We start from the raw sequence: 19,247 nt of genomic DNA, 5'->3' as shown, positions 1-19,247 counted from the left end.
TTATCATTGATGCCTTACTCAGCCCTGATCCCATTTCACCACTACTATTATCATTGATGCCTTACTCAGCCCTGATCCCATTTCACCACTACTATTATCATTGATGCCTTACTCAACCCTGATCCCATTTCACTACTACTATTATCATTGATGCCTTACTCAGCCCTGATCCCATTTCACCACTACTATTATCATTGATGCATTACTCAGCCCTGATCCCATTTCACTACTACATTACTCAGCCCTGATCCCATTTCACTACTACTATTATCATTGATGCCTTACTCAGCCCTGATCCCATTTCACTACTACATTACTCAGCCCTGATCCCATTTCACTACTACATTACTCAGCCCTGATCCCATTTCACTACTACATTACTCAGCCCTGATCCCATTTCACTACTACTACTATTATCATTGATGCCTTACTCAGCCCTGATCCCATTTCACTACTACACTACTCAGCCCTGATCCCAATTCACTACTACTATTATCATTGATGCCTTACTCAGCCCTGATCCCATTTCACCACTACTATTATCATTGATGCCTTACTCAGCCCTGATCCCATTTCACCACTACTATTATCATTGATGCCTTACTCAGCCCTGATCCCATTTCACTACTACACTACTCAGCCCTGATCCCATTTCACCACTACTATTATCATTGATGCCTTACTCAGCCCTGATCCCATTTCACCACTACTACTATCATTGATGCCTTACTCAGCCCTGATCCCAGGGCCAACTGCACCAGCATATGGTCCCACAAGGGGTCTGAGGATCTCATCTCGGTACCTAATGGCAGTCAGGCTACCTCTGGCGAGCACATGGAGGGCTGTGCGGCCCCCCCACACCATGACTGACCCACCGCCAAACCGGTCATGCTGGAGGATGTTGCAGGCAGCAGAACGTTCTCCACGGCGTCTCCAGACTCTGTCACGTCTGTCACACATGCTCAGTGTGAATCTGCTTTCATCTGTGAAGAGCACAGGGCACCAGTGGCAAATTTGCCAATCTTGGTGTTCTCTGGCAAATGCCAAACGTCCTGCACGGTGTTGGGCTGTAAGCACAACTCCCACCTGTGGACGTCCCACTCATGGAGTCTGTTTCTGACCGTTTGAGCAGACACATGCACATTTGTGGCCTGCTGGAGGTCATTTTGCAGGGCTCTGGCAGTGCTCCTCCTGCTCCTCCTTGAACAAAGGCGGAGGTAGTGGTCCTGCTGCTGGGTTGTTGCCCTCCTACGGCCTCCTCCACGTCTCCTGATGTACTGGCCCGTCTCCTGGTAGCGCCTCCATGCTCTGGACACTACGCTGACAGACACAGCAAACCTTCTTGCCACAGCTCGCATTTATGTGCCATCCTGGATGAGCTGCACTACCTGAGCCACTTGTGTTTTTTTGAGCAGTGTATATTACAGCCTTATTCTAAAATGGATTAAATCGTTTATTTTTTCATCAATCTACACACAATGCCCCGTAATGACATCACAATGCCCCGTAATGACATCACAATGCCCCGTAACGACATCACAATGCCCCGTAACGACATCACAATGCCCCGTAACGACATCACAATGCCCCGTAATGACATCACAATGCCCCGTAATGACATCACAATGCCCCGTAATGACATCACAATGCCCCGTAATGACCTCTGTCATTGCCAACAAAGGGTATATAACAAAGTATTGAGATAAACTGTTGTTATTGACCAAATACTTATTTTCCACCATAATGTGCAAATAGATTCATTAAAAATCCTACAACGTGATTTTCTTTATTTTTTTTCTCTCATTTTGTCTGTCATAGTTGAAGTGTACCTATGATGAAAATTACAGGCCTCTTATCTTTTTAAGTGGGAGAACTTGCACAATTGGTGTCTGACTAAATTTTTTGCCCCCCTGTATGCTGTATATTATTATTACTGTATATGATTCTCCATTCAGTAGAGGAGCAACAGTCTCTCTCTCCTCCCCCCACCCCTCCTCTCAGCTGTGCCTGGTACTACCAACCAGTCTATCACAGCAAGCTGAAAGACAAGACACACACGAGATCTACAACTGAATTTATGGAACATGATGACATGAGAGCACCAGACTGAAGGACTGACCAACTAGGATGTGTTCTCTACAATATCTCTAGATGTGCTGATGGAAAGAATTTCCTTCTCCTCACATAACATTACCTACCTCACACTCCTCAGACAGAGACAGACAGAGAGACAGAGAGACAGAGAGAGAGACAGAGAGAGAGAGAGACAGAGAGAGAGACAGAGAGAGAGACAGAGAGAGAGACAGAGAGAGAGACAGAGAGAGAGACAGAGAGAGACAGAGAGAGAGACAGAGAGAGAGAGACAGAGAGAGACAGAGAGAGAGACAGAGAGAGAGAGAGAGAGAGAGACAGACAGAGACAGACAGACAGAGAGAGACAGAGAGAGAGACAGAGAGACAGACAGAGAGAGAGAGACAGAGAGAGAGACAGAGAGAGAGACAGAGAGAGACAGAGAGAGAGACAGAGAGAGAGACAGAGAGAGAGAGACAGAGAGAGAGACAGAGAGAGACAGACAGAGAGAGAGACAGAGAGAGAGACAGACAGAGAGAGAGAGACAGAGAGAGAGACAGAGAGAGAGAGAGAGAGAGACAGAGAGAGAGACAGAGAGAGAGACAGAGAGAGAGACAGAGACAGAGAGACAGAGACAGAGAGAGAGAGAGAGAATGAGACAGACAGACAGAGAGAGAGACAGACAGACAGAGAGAGAGACAGACAGAGAGAGAGACAGACAGAGAGAGAGACAGACAGAGAGACAGACAGAGAGAGAGACAGACAGACAGACAGACAGAGAGAGAGAGAGAGAATGAGAGAGAGAGAGACTGAGAGACAGACAGACAGAGAGAGACAGAGAGAAAGGAGCATGTGTACAGGGCTGTTAAAGGATACATCTTGATGGCTCCAGACTTGGTCCCGATGGCCATGAGCTGCAGCTGGGGGTCAAAGGCCAAAGCACATGGCTGGTGGGGGAACCCATGTTCCACGGTCTGATGGAGGGAGAAACAGAGAGGGGTTACTCAGAGGAAGACAGGAACGGAGGACAGAGGGGGGTTACTCAGAGGAAGACAGGAACGGAGGACAGAGGGGGGTTACTCAGAGGAAGACAGGAACGGAGGACAGAGGGGGTTACTCAGAGGAAGACAGGAACGGAGGACAGAGGGGGTTACTCAGAGGAGGACAGGAACGGAGGACAGAGGGGGTTACTCAGAGGAGGACAGGAACGGAGGACAGAGGGGGTTACTCAGAGGAAGACAGGAACGGAGGACAGAGGGGGTTACTCAGAGGAGGACAGGAACGGAGGACAGAGGGGGTTACTCAGAGGAGGACAGGAACGGAGGACAGAGGGGGTTACTCAGAGGGAAGACAGGAACGGAGGACAGAGGGGGGTTACTCAGAGGAAGACAGGAACGGAGGACAGAGGGGGGTTACTCAGAGGAAGACAGGAACGGAGGACAGAGGGGGTTACTCAGAGGAAGACAGGAACGGAGGACAGAGGGGGTTACTCAGAGGAAGACAGGAACGGAGGACAGAGGGGGGTTACTCAGAGGAAGACAGGAACGGAGGACAGAGGGGGGTTACTCAGAGGAAGACAGGAACGGAGGACAGAGGGGGTTACTCAGAGGAAGACAGGAACGGAGGACAGAGGGGGTTACTCAGAGGAAGACAGGAACGGAGGACAGAGGGGGGTTACTCAGAGGAAGACAGGAACGGAGGACAGGGGGTTACTCAGAGGAAGACAGGAACGGAGGACAGAGGGGGGTTACTCAGAGGAAGACAGGAACGGAGGACAGAGGGGGGTTACTCAGAGGAAGACAGGAACGGAGGACAGAGGGGGGTTACTCAGAGGAAGACAGGAACGGAGGACAGAGGGGGTTACTCAGAGGAAGACAGGAACGGAGGACAGAGGGGGTTACTCAGAGGAAGACAGGAACGGAGGACAGAGGGGGTTACTCAGAGGAAGACAGGAACGGAGGACAGAGGGGGTTACTCAGAGGAAGACAGGAACGGAGGACAGAGGGGGTTACTCAGAGGAAGACAGGAGACGGAGGACAGAGGGGGGTTACTCAGAGGAAGACAGGAACGGAGGACAGAGGGGGGTTACTCAGAGGAAGACAGGAACGGAGGACAGAGGGGGGTTACTCAGAGGAAGACAGGAACGGAGGACAGAGGGGGGTTACTCAGAGGAAGACAGGAACGGAGGACAGAGGGGGTTACTCAGAGGAAGACAGGAACGGAGGACAGAGGGGGTTACTCAGAGGAAGACAGGAACGGAGGACAGAGGGGGGTTACTCAGAGGAAGACAGGAACGGAGGACAGAGGGGGTTACTCAGAGGAAGACAGGAACGGAGGACAGAGGGGGTTACTCAGAGGAAGACAGGAACGGAGGACAGAGGGGGTTACTCAGAGGAAGACAGGAACGGAGGACAGAGGGGGTTACTCAGAGGAAGACAGGAACGGAGGACAGAGGGGGGTTACTCAGAGGAAGACAGGAACAGGAGGACAGAGGGGGGTTACTCAGAGGAAGACAGGAACGGAGGACAGAGGGGGTTACTCAGAGGAAGACAGGAACGGAGGACAGAGGGGGTTACTCAGAGGAAGACAGGAACGGAGGACAGAGGGGGGTTACTCAGAGGAAGACAGGAACGGAGGACAGAGGGGGTTACTCAGAGGAAGACAGGAACGGAGGACAGAGGGGGGATACTCAGAGGACGACAGGAACGGAGGACAGAGGGGGTTACTCAGAGGAAGACAGGAACGGAGGACAGAGAGGGGTTACTCAGAGGAAGACAGGAACGGAGGACAGAGAGGGGTTACTCAGAGGAAGACAGGAACGGAGAGGAGGACAGAGGGGGTTACTCAGAGGAAGACAGGAACGGAGGACAGAGGGGGTTACTCAGAGGAAGACAGGAAAGGAGGACAGAGGGGGGTTACTCAGAGGAAGACAGGAACGGAGGACAGAGGGGGGATGTGGAGGGTACAGTGACTAGTTGTCATGGTGGGTTAGGGGTGTAGAGGGTACAGTGACTAGTTGTCATGGTGGGTGGGGGTGTAGAGGGTACAGTGACTAGTTGTCATGGTGGGTGGGGGTGTAGAGGGTACAGTGACTAGTTGTCATGGTGGGTGGGGGTGTAGAGGGTACAGTGACTAGTTGTCATGGTGGGTGGGGGTGTAGAGGGTACAGTGACTCGTTGTCATGGTGGGTGGGGGTGTAGAGGGTACAGTGACTAGTTGTCATGGTGGGTGGGGGTGTAGAGGGTACAGTGACTAGTTGTCATGGTGGGTGGGGGTGTAGAGGGTACAGTGACTAGTTGTCATGGTGGGTGGGGGTGTAGAGGGTACAGTGACTAGTTGTCATGGTGGGTGGGGGTGTAGAGGGTACAGTGACTAGTTGTCATGGTGGGTGGGGGTGTAGAGGGTACAGTGACTAGTTGTCATGGTGGGTGGGGGTGTAGAGGGTACAGTGACTAGTTGTCATGGTGGGTGGGGGTGTAGAGGGTACAGTGACTAGTTGTCATGGTGGGTGGGGGTGTAGAGGGTACAGTGACTAGTTGTCATGGTGGGTTAGGGGTGTAGAGGGTACAGTGACTAGTTGTCATGGTGGGTTAGGGGTGTAGAGGGTACAGTGACTAGTTGTCATGGTGGGTGGGGGTGTAGAGGGTACAGTGACTAGTTGTCATGGTGGGTGGGGGTGTAGAGGGTACAGTGACTAGTTGTCATGGTGGGTGGGGGTGTAGAGGGTACAGTGACTAGTTGTCATGGTGGGTGGGGGTGTAGAGGGTACAGTGACTAGTTGTCATGCCTCCATGTAACTTAGTGAAGTTGGTGTGGACTGGTTTATATTGTTAGTAGGTGTTCAAACATTCAGCTGAGCTCCTTAAAACTGCTTCAACAGCATTGACTACAGGACAGAGAGAAACACACTGACTACAGGACAGAGAGAAACACACTGACTACAGGACAGAGAGAAACACACTGACTACAGGACAGAGAGAAACACACTGACAGCATTGACTACAGGACAGAGAGAGAAACACACTGACTACAGGACAGAGAGAAACACACTGACAGCATTGACTACAGGACAGAGAGAAACACACTGACAGCATTGACTACAGGACAGAGAGAGAAACACACTGACAGCATTGACTACAGGACACTGACTACAGAGAGAAACACACTGACAGCATTGACTACAGGACAGAGAGAGAAACACACTGACAGCATTGACTACAGGACAGAGAGAGAAACACACTGACTACAGGACAGAGAGAAACACACTGACAGCATTGACTACAGGACAGAGAGAGAAACACACTGACAGCATTGACTACAGGACAGAGAGAAACACACTGACTACAGGACAGAGAGAAACACACTGACAGCATTGACTACAGGACAGACAGAGAGAAACACACTGACAGCATTGACTACAGGACAGAGAGAAACACACTGACAGCATTGACTACAGGACAGAGAGAGAAACACACTGACAGCATTGACTACAGGACAGAGAGAGAAACACACTGACAGCATTGACTACAGGACAGAGAGAGAAACACACTGACAGCATTGACTACAGGACAGAGAGAAACACACTGACAGCATTGACTACAGGACAGAAAACACACTGACAGAGAGAGAAACACACTGACTACAGGACAGAGAGAAACACACTGACAGCTGTGACTACAGGACAGAGAGAGAAACACACTGACAGCATTGACTACAGGACATAGAGAGAAACACACTGACAACAGGACAGAGAGAGAAACACACTGACAGCATTGACTACAGGACAGAGAGAAACACACTGACAGCATTGACTACAGGACAGAGAGAAACACACTGACAGCATTGACTACAGGACAGAGAGAGAAACACACTGACAGCATTGACTACAGGACAGAGAGAGAAACACACTGACAGCATTGACTACAGGACAGGACAGAGGAGAGACAACACACATTGACTACAGGACAGAGAGAAACACACTGACAGCATTGACTACAGGACAGAGAGAAACACACTGACAGCATTGACTACAGGACAGAGAGAAACACACTGACAGCATTGACTACAGGACAGAGAGAAACACACTGACAGCATTGACTACAGGACAGAAACACAGAGAGAAACACACTGACAGCATTGACTACAGGACAGAGAGAACACACTGACAGCATTGACTACAGGACAGAGAGAAACACACTGACAGCATTGACTACAGGACAGAGAGAGAAACACACTGACAGCATTGACTACAGGACAGAGAGAGAAACACACTGACAGCATTGACTACAGGACAGAGAGAAACACACTGAGAGAAACACACTGACACATTGACTACAGGACAGAGAGAAACACACTGACAGCATTGACTACAGGACAGCATTGACTACAGGAGAGAGAAACACACTGACAGCATTGACTACAGGACAGAAACACACTGACAGAGAGAAACACACTGACAGCATTGACTACAGGACAGAGAAACACACTGACAGCATTGACTACAGGACAGAGAAACACACTGACACTGACAGCATTGACTACAGGACAGAGAGAAACACACTGACAGCATTGACTACAGGACAGAGAGAAACACACTGACAGCATTGACTACAGGACAGAGAGAGAAACACACTGACAGCATTGACTACAGGACAGAGAGAGAAACACACTGACAGCATTGACTACAGGACAGAGAGAGAAACACTGACACTGACAGCATTGACTACAGGACAGAGAGAAACACACTGACAGCATTGACTACAGGACAGAGAGAAACACACTGACAGCATTGACTACAGGACACAGGACAGAGAGAAACACACTGACTACAGGACAGAGAGAAACACACTGACAGCATTGACTACAGGACAGAGAGAAACACACTGACAGCACTGACTACAGGACAGAGAGAGAAACACACTGACAGCATTGACTACAGGACAGAGAGAGAAACACACTGACAGCATTGACTACAGGACAGAGAGAGAAACACACTGACAGCATTGACTACAGGACAGAGAGAAACACACTGACAGCATTGACTACAGGACAGAGAGAGAAACACACTGACAGCATTGACTACAGGACAGAGAGAGAACTGACAGCATTGACTACACAGAGAGACACTGCATTGACTACAGGACAGAGAGAGAAACACACTGACAGCATTGACTACAGGACAGAGAGAAACACACTGACAGCATTGACTACAGGACAGAGAGAAACACACTGACAGCATTGACTACAGGACAGAGAGACTGACACATTGACTACAGGACAGCATTGACTACAGGACAGAGAGAAACACACTGACAGCATTGACTACAGGACAGAGAGAAACACACTGACAGCATTGACTACAGGACAGAGAGAGAAACACACTGACAGCATTGACTACAGGACAGAGAGAAACACACTGACACTGACTGACAGCATTGACTACAGGACAGAGAGAGAAACACACTGACAGCATTGACTACAGGACAGAGAGAAACACACTGACAGCATTGACTACAGGACAGACAGAGAGAAACACACTGACAGCATTGACTACAGGACAGAGAGAGAAACACACTGACAGCATTGACTACAGGACAGAGAGAGAAACACACTGACAGCATTGACTACAGGACAGAGAGAAACACACTGACAGAGAAACACACTGACTACAGGACAGACAGAGAGAAACACACTGACAGCATTGACTACAGGACAGAGAGAAACACACTGACAGCATTGACTACAGGACAGAGAGAAACACACTGACAGCATTGACTACAGGACAGACAGAGAGAAACACACTGACAGCATTGACTACACACTGACAGCATTGACTACAGGACAGAGAGAAACACACTGACAGCATTGACTACAGGACAGAGAGAGAAAACACACTGACTACAGGACAGAGAGAGAGAAACACACTGACAGCATTGACTGACATTGACTACAGGACAGAGAGAAACACACTGACAGCATTGACTACAGGACAGAGAAACACACTGACAGCATTGACTACAGGACAGAGAGAAACACACTGACAGCATTGACTACAGGACAGAGAGAAACACACTGACAGCATTGACTACAGGACAGAGAGAAACACACTGACAGCATTGACTACAGGACAGAGAGAGAAACACACTGACAGCATTGACTACAGGACAGAGAGAAACACACTGACAGCATTGACTACAGGACAGAGAGAGAAACACACTGACAGCATTGACTACAGGACAGAGAGAGAAACACACTGACAGCATTGACTACAGGACAGAGAGAGAAACACACTGACAGCATTGACTACAGGACAGAGAGAGCATTGACTGACAGAGAGAAACACACTGACAGCATTGACTACAGGACAGAGAGAAACACACTGACAGCATTGACTACAGGACAGAGAGAGAAACACACTGACATCATTGACTACAGGACAGAGAGAAACACACTGACAGCATTGACTACAGGACAGGAGAGAGAAACACACTGACAGCATTGACTACAGGACAGAGAGAGAAACACACTGACAGCATTGACTACAGGACAGAGAGAAACACACTGACAGCATTGACTACAGGACAGAGAGAAACACACTGACAGCATTGACTACAGGACAGAGAGAGAAACACACTGACAGCATTGACTACAGGACAGAGAGAAACACACTGACAGCATTGACTACAGGACAGAGAGAAACACACTGACAGCATTGACTACAGGACAGAGAGAAACACACTGACAGCATTGACTACAGGACAGAGAGAAACACACTGACAGCATTGACTACAGGACAGAGAGAGAAACACACTGACAGCATTGACTACAGGACAGAGAGAAACACACTGACAGCATTGACTACAGGACAGAGAGAAACACACTGACAGCATTGACAGGACAGAGAGAAACACACTGACAGCATTGACTACAGGACAGAGAGAGAAACACACTGACAGCATTGACTACATTGACTACAGGACAGAGAGAGAAACACACTGACAGCATTGACTACAGGACAGAGAGAAACACACTGACAGCATTGACTACAGGACAGAGAGAGAAACACACTGACAGCATTGACTACAGGACAGAGAGAGAAACACACTGACAGCATAGACTACAGGACAGAGAAACACACTGACTACAGGACAGAGAGAAACACACTGACAGCATTGACTACAGGACAGAGAGAGAGCATTGACTACAGGACAGAGAGAGAAACACACTGACAGCATTGACTACAGGACAGAGAGAGAAACACACTGACAGCATTGACTACAGGACAGAGAGAGAAACACACTGACAGCATTGACTACAGGACAGAGAGAAACACACTGACAGCATTGACTACAGGACAGAGAGAAACACACTGACTACAGGACAGAGAGAAACACACTGACTACAGGACAGAGAGAAACACACTGACAGCATTGACTACAGGACAGAGAGAAACACACTGACAGCATTGACTACAGGACAGAGAGAGAAACACACTGACAGCATTGACTACAGGACAGAGAGAAACACACTGACAGCATTGACTACAGGACAGAGAGAAACACACTGACAGCATTGACTACAGGACAGAGAGAAACACACTGACAGCATTGACTACAGGACAGAGAGAAACACACTGACAGCATTGACTACAGGACAGAGAAACACACTGACAGCATTGACTACAGGACATTGACTACAGGACAGAGAAACACACTGACAGCATTGACTACAGGACAGAGAGAAACACACTGACAGCATTGACTACAGGACAGAGAAACACACTGAGAAACACACTGACAGCATTGACTACAGGACAGAGAGAGAAACACAACACAGGACAGAGAGAGAAACACACTGACTGAGAAACACACTGACAGCATTGACTACAGGACAGAGAGAAACACACTGACAGCATTGACTACAGGACAGAGAGAAACACACTGACAGCATTGACTACAGGACAGAGAGAAACACACTGACAGCATTGACTACAGGACAGAGAGAGAAACACACTGAACACACAGCATTGACTACAGGACAGAGAGAGAAACACACTGACAGCATTGACTACAGGACAGAGAGAAACACACTGACAGCATTGACTACAGGACAGAGAGAAACACACTGACAGCATTGACTACAGGACAGAGAGAAACACACTGACAGCATTGACTACAGGACAGAGAGAAAACACACTGACAGAAACACACTGACAGCATTGACTACAGGACAGAGAGAAACACACTGACAGCATTGACTACAGGACAGAGAGAAACACACTGACAGCATTGACTACAGGACAGAGAGAGAAACACACTGACAGCATTGACTACAGGACAGAGAGAAACACACTGACAGCATTGACTACAGGACAGAGAGAGAAACACACTGACAGCATTGACTACAGGACAGAGAGAGAAACACACTGACAGCATTGACTACAGGACAGAGAGAAACACACTGACAGCATTGACTACAGGACAGAGAGAAACACACTGACAGCATTGACTACAGGACAGAGAGAGAAACACACTGACAGCATTGACTACAGGACAGAGAGAGAAACACACTGACAGCATTGACTACAGGACAGAGAGAGAAACACACTGACAGCAGAGAGAGAAACACACTGACAGCATTGACTACAGGACAGAGAGAGGAAACACACTGACAGCATTGACTACAGGACAGAGAGAAACACACTGACAGGACATTGACTACAGGACTACAGGAGAGAAACACACTGACAGCATTGACTACAGGACAGAGAGAGAAACACACTGACAGCATTGACTACAGGACAGAGAGAGAAACACACTGACAGCATTGACTACAGGACAGAGAGAAACACACTGACAGCATTGACTACAGGACAGAGAGAGAAACACACTGACAGCATTGACTACAGGACAGACAGAGAAACACACTGACAGCATTGACTACAGGACAGAGAGAAACACACTGACAGCATTGACTACAGGACAGAGAGAAACACACTGACAGCATTGACTACAGGACAGAGAGAGAAACACACTGACAGCATTGACTACAGGACAGAGAGAAACACACTGACAGCATTGACTACAGGACAGAGAGAAACACACTGACAGCATTGACTACAGGACAGAGAGAAACACACTGACAGCATTGACTACAGGACAGAGAGAAACACACTGACAGCATTGACTACAGGACAGAGAGAGAAACACACTGACAGCATTGACTACAGGACAGAGAGAAACACACTGACAGCATTGACTACAGGACAGAGAGAGAAACACACTACAGGACAGAAACACATTGACTACAGGACAGAGAGAGAAACACACTGACAGCATTGACTACAGGACAGAGAGAAACACACTGACAGCATTGACTGACAGCATTGACTACAGACAGAGAGAAACACACTGACAGCATTGACTACAGGACAGAGAGAGAAACACACTGACAGCATTGACTACAGGACAGAGAGAAACACACTGACAGCATTGACTACAGGACAGAGAGAAACACACTGACAGCATTGACTACAGGACAGAGAGAAAACACACTGACAGCATTGACTACAGGACAGAGAGAGAAACACACTGACAGCATTGACTACAGGACAGAGAGAGAAACACACTGACAGAGAGAGAAACACATTGACTACAGGACAGAGAGAAACACACTGACAGCATTGACTACAGGACAGAGAGAAACACACTGACAGCATTGACAGGACAGAGAGAAACACACTGACAGCATTGACTACAGGACAGAGAGAAACACACTGACAGCATTGACTACAGGACAGAGAGAAACACACTGACAGCATTGACTACAGGACAGAGAGAGAAACACACACACATTGACTACAGCATTGACTACAGGACAGAGAGAAACACACTGACAGCACATTGACTACAGGACAGAGAGACACATTGACTACAGGACAGAAAAACTGACACTGACTACAGGACAGAGAGAGAAACACACTGACAGCATTGACTACAGGACAGAGAGAGAAACACACTGACAGCATTGACTACAGGACAGAGAGAAACACACTGACAGCATTGACTACAGGACAGAGAGAAAAACTGACAGCATTGACTACAGGACAGAGAGAAACACACTGACAGCATTGACTACAGGACAGAGAGAGAAACACACTGACACACACAGAGAGAGAAAACACAGCATTGACTACAGGACAGGACAGAGAGAAACACACTGACAGCATTGACTACAGGACAGAGAGAAACACACTGACAGCATTGACTACAGGACAGAGAGAGAAACACAGAGAGAAACACACTGACAGCATTGACTACAGGACAGAGAGAAAAACACACATTGACTACAGGACAGAGAGAAACACACTGACACATTGACTACAGGACAGAGAGAAACACACTGACAGCATTGACTACAGGACAGAGAGAGAAACACACTGACAGCATTGACTACAGGACAGAGAGAAACACACTGACAGCATTGACTACAGGACAGAGAGAGAAACACACTGACACTACAGGACAGAGAGAAACACACTGACAGCATTGACTACAGGACAGAGAGAGAAACACACTGACAGCATTGACTACAGGACAGAGAGAAACACACTGACAGCATTGACTACAGGACAGAGAGAAACACACTGACAGCATTGACTACAGGACAGAGAGAAACACACTGACAGCATTGACTGACTGACAGGACAGACAGAGAGAAACACACTGACAGCATTGACTACAGGACAGAGAGAAACACACTGACAGCATTGACTACAGGACAGAGAGAAACACACTGACAGCATTACAGGACAGAGAGAAACACACTACAGGACAGAGAGAGAAACACACTGACAGCATTGACTACAGGACAGAGAGAGAAACACACTGACAGCATTGACTACAGGACAGAGAGAGAAACACACTGACAGCATTGACTACAGGACAGAGAGAAACACACTGACAGCATTGACTACAGGACAGAGAGAAACACACTGACAGCATTGACTACAGGACAGGACAGGAGAGAAACACACTGACAGCATTGACTACAGGACAGAGAGAGAAACACACTGACAGCATTGACTACAGGACAGAGAGAAACACACTGACAGCATTGACTACAGGACAGAGGAGAGAAACACACTGACAGCATTGACTACAGGACAGAGAGAGAAACACACTGACAGCATTGACTACAGGACAGAGAGAAACACACTGACAGCATTGACTGACAGGACAGGAGAGAGAAACACACTGACAGCATTGACTACAGGACAGAGAGAGAAACACACTGACAGCATTGACTACAGGACAGAGAGAAACACACTGACAGCATTGACTACAGGACAGAGAGAGAAACACACTGACAGCATTGACTACAGGACAGAGAGAGAAACACACTGACAGCATTGACTACAGGACAGAGAGAAACACACTGACAGCATTGACTACAGGACAGAGAGAAACACACTGACAGCATTGACTACAGGACAGAGAGAGAAACACACTGACAGCACTTGAAACACACTGACAGCATTGACAGGACAGAGAGAAACACACTGACAGCATTGACTACAGGACAGAGAGAAACACACTGACAGCATTGACTACAGGACAGAGAGAGAAACACACTGACAGCATTGACTACAGGACAGAGAGAGAAACACACTGAGCATTGACTACAGGACAGAGAGAAACACACTGACTACAGGACAGAGAGAAACACACTGACAGCATTGACTACAGGACAGAGAGAAACACACTGACAGCATTGACTGACTAGGACAGAGAGAGAAACACACTGACAGCATTGACTACAGGACAGAGAGAAACACACTGACAGCATTGACTACAGGACAGAGAGAAACACACTGACAGCATTGACTACAGGACAGAGAGAAACACACTGACAGCATTGACTACAGGACAGAGAGAGAAACACACTGACAGCATTGACTACAGGACAGAGAGAAACACACTGACAGCATTGACTACAGGACAGAGAGAAACACACTGACAGCATTGACTACAGGACAGAGAGAAACACACTGACAGCATTGACTACATTGACTGACAGCATTGACTACAGGACAGAGAGAAACACACTGACAGCATTGACTACAGGACAGAGAAACACACTGACAGCATTGACTACAGGACAGAGAGAGAAACACACTGACAGGACAGAGAGAGAAACACACTGACAGCATTGACTACAGGACAGAGAAAACACTGACAGCATTGACTACAGGACAGAGAGAAACACACTGACAGCATTGACTACAGGACAGAGAGAAACACACTGACAGCATTGACTACAGGACAGAGAGAAACACACTGACAGCATTGACTACAGGACAGAGAGAAACACACTGACAGCATTGACTACAGGACAGAGAGAAACACACTGACAGCATTGACTACAGGACAGAGAGAGAAACACACTGACAGCATTGACTACAGGACAGAGAGAAACACACTGACAGCATTGACTACAGGACAGAGAGAGAAACAAACACACTGACAGCATTGACTACAGGACAGAGAGAAACACACTGACAGCATTGACTACAGGACAGAGAGAAACACACTGACAGCATTGACTACAGGACAGAGAGAGAAACACACTGACAGCATTGACTACAGGACAGAGAGAAACACACTGACAGCATTGACTACAGGACAGAGAGAAACACACTGACAGCATTGACTACAGGACAGAGAGAAACACACTGACAGCATTGACTACAGGACAGAGAGAAACACACTGACAGCATTGACTACAGGACAGAGAGAAACACACTGACAGCATTGACTACAGGAGAGAAACACACTGACTACAGGACAGAGAGAAAAACTGACAGCATTGACTACAGGACAGAGAGAGAAACACACTGACAGCATTGACTACAGGACAGACAGAGAGAAACACAACACATTGACTACAGGACAGAGAGAAACACACATTGACTACACAGAGAAAAACACATTGACTACAGGACAGAGAGAAAAACACACTGACTACAGGACAGAGAGAAACACACTGACAGCATTGACTACAGGAGAGAAACACACTGACAGCATTGACTACAGGACAGAGAGAAACAACACATTGACTGACACTGACATTGACTACAGGACAGAGAGAAAACACACTGACTACAGGACAGAGAGAAACACAGACATTGACTACAGGACAGAGAGAAACACACTGACACATTGACTACAGGACAGAGAGAAACACACTGACAGCATTGACTACAGGACAGAGAGAAACACACTGACAGCATTGACTACAGGACAGAGAGAAACACACTGACAGCATTGACTACAGGACAGAGAGAAACACACTGACAGCATTGACTACAGGACAGAGAGAGAAACACACTGACAGCATTGACTACAGGACAGAGAGAAACACACTGACTACAGGACAGAGAGAAACACACTGACAGCATTGACTACAGGACAGAGAGAAACACACTGACAGCATTGACTACAGGACAGAGAGAAACACACTGACAGCATTGACTACAGGACAGAGAGAAACACACTGACAGCATTGACTACAGGACAGAGAGAACAAACACACTGACAGCATTGACTACAGGACAGAGAGAAACACACTGACAGCATTGACTACAGGACAGAGAGAGAAACACACTGACAGCATTGACTACAGGACAGAGAGAAACACACTGACAGCATTGACTACAGGACAGAGAGAAACACACTGACAGCATTGACTACAGGACAGAGAGAGAAACACACTGACAGCATTGACTACAGGACAGAGAGAAACACACTGACAGCATTGACTACAGGACAGAGAGAAACACACTGACAGCATTGACTACAGGACAGAGAGAGAAACACACTGACAGCATTGACTACAGGACAGAGAGAAACACACTGACAGCATTGACTACAGGACAGAGAAACACACTGACAGAAACACACTGACAGCATTGACTACAGGACAGAGAGAGAAACACACTGACAGCATTGACTACAGGACATTGACTACAGGACAGAGAGAAACACACTGACAGCATTGACTACAGGACAGAGAGAAACACACTGACAGCATTGACTACAGGACAGAGAGAGAAACACACTGACAGCATTGACTACAGGACAGAGAGAGAAACACACTGACAGCATTGACTACAGGACAGAGAGAAACACACTGACAGCATTGACTACAGGACAGAGAGAGAAACAACACACTGACAGAAACACATTGACTACAGGACAGAGAGAGAAACACACTGACAGCATTGACTACAGGACAGAGAGAGAAACACACTGACAGCATTGACTACAGGATAGAGAGAAACACACTGACAGCATTGACTACAGGACAGAGAGAGAAACACACTGACAGCATTGACTACAGGATAGAGAGAAACACACTGACAGCATTGACTACAGGACAGAGAGAAACACACTGACAGCATTGACTACAGGACAGAGAGAAACACACTGACAGCATTGACTACAGGACAGAGAGAGAAACACACTGACAGCATTGACTACAGGACAGAGAGAAACACACTGACAGCATTGACTACAGGACAGAGAGAAACACACTGACAGCATTGACTACAGGACAGAGAGAAACACACTGACAGCATTGACTACAGGACAGAGAGACACACTGACAGCATTGACAGGACAGAGAGAAACACACTGACAGCATTGACTACAGGACAGAGAGAAACACACTGACAGCATTGACTACAGGACAGAGAGAAACACACTGACAGCATTGACTACAGGACAGAGAGAGAAACAACTGACAGCATTGACTACAGGACAGAGAGAAACACACTGACAGCATTGACTACAGGACAGAGAGAGAAACACACTGACAGCATTGACTACAGGACAGAGAGAGAAACACACTGACAGCATTGACTACAGGACAGAGAGAAACACACTGACAGCATTGACTACAGGACAGAGAGAGAAACACACTGACTACAGGACAGAGAGAGAAACACATGACAGCATTGACTACAGGACAGAGAGAAACACACTGACAGCATTGACTACAGGACAGAGAGAGAAACACACTGACAGCATTGACTACAGGACAGAGAGAAACACACTGACAGCATTGACTACAGGACAGAGAGAGAAACACACTGACAGCATTGACTACAGGACAGAGAGAAACACACTGACAGCATTGACTACAGGACAGAGAGAAACACACTGACAGCATTGACTACAGGACAGAGAGAGAAACACACTGACAGCATTGACTACAGGACAGAGAGAGAAACACACTGACAGCATTGACTACAGGACAGAGAGAGAAACACACTGACAGCATTGACTACAGGACAGAGAGAGAAACACACTGACAGCATTGACTACAGGACAGAGAGAAACACACTGACAGCATTGACTACAGGACAGAGAGAGAAACACACTGACAGCATTGACTACAGGACAGAGAGAGAGAAACACACTGACAGCATTGACTACAGGACAGAGAGAGAAACACACTGACAGCATTGACTACAGGACAGAGAGAAACACACTGACAGCATTGACTACAGGACAGAGAGAAACACACTGACAGCATTGACTACAGGACAGAGAGAGAAAACACTGACAGCATTGACTACAGGACAGACAGCATTGACAAGAGAGAGAAACACACTGACAGCATTGACTACAGGACAGAGAGAAACAAACACATTGACTGAAACACACTGCATTGACTACAGGACAGAGAGAGAAACACACTGACAGCATTGACTACAGGAAACACTGACAGGACAGAGAGAGAAACACACTGACAGCATTGACTACAGGACAGAGAGAAACACACTGACAGCATTGACTACAGGACAGAGAGAGAAACACACTGACAGCATTGACTACAGGACAGAGAGAAACACACTGACAGCATTGACTACAGGACAGAGAGAAACACAGACAGAGAAACACACTGACAGCATTGACTACAGGACAGAGAGAAACACACTGACAGCATTGACTACAGGACAGAGAGAAACACACTGACAGCATTGACTACAGGACAGAGAGAAACAGGACAGAGAGAAACACTGACAGCATTGACTACAGGACAGAGAGAAACACACTGACAGCATTGACTACAGGACAGAGAGAAACACACTGACAGCACTGACTACAGGACAG

General features: G+C 47.4%; 1 protein-coding gene across 1 annotated transcript in view; it reads right to left on the bottom strand.

The window, feature by feature from the left end:
* Positions 1-19,247, bottom strand: part of LOC135538763 (lethal(2) giant larvae protein homolog 1-like) — a 134,976-nt gene that overhangs the window by 112,671 nt on the left and 3,058 nt on the right. Inside the window, exon 2 of the mRNA XM_064964673.1 lies at positions 2,947-3,044. Coding sequence (XP_064820745.1) covers positions 2,947-3,044 — 98 coding nt within the window. The remainder of the gene's footprint in view (positions 1-2,946; positions 3,045-19,247) is intronic.

The sequence above is a fragment of the Oncorhynchus masou genome, unplaced genomic scaffold, assembly GCF_036934945.1.
Source record: "Oncorhynchus masou masou isolate Uvic2021 unplaced genomic scaffold, UVic_Omas_1.1 unplaced_scaffold_181, whole genome shotgun sequence".
Taxonomy (NCBI): domain Eukaryota; kingdom Metazoa; phylum Chordata; class Actinopteri; order Salmoniformes; family Salmonidae; genus Oncorhynchus; species Oncorhynchus masou.
The sequence above is the reverse complement of the archived record's forward strand: the minus strand, read 5'-3'. Positions and strand labels throughout refer to the sequence as shown.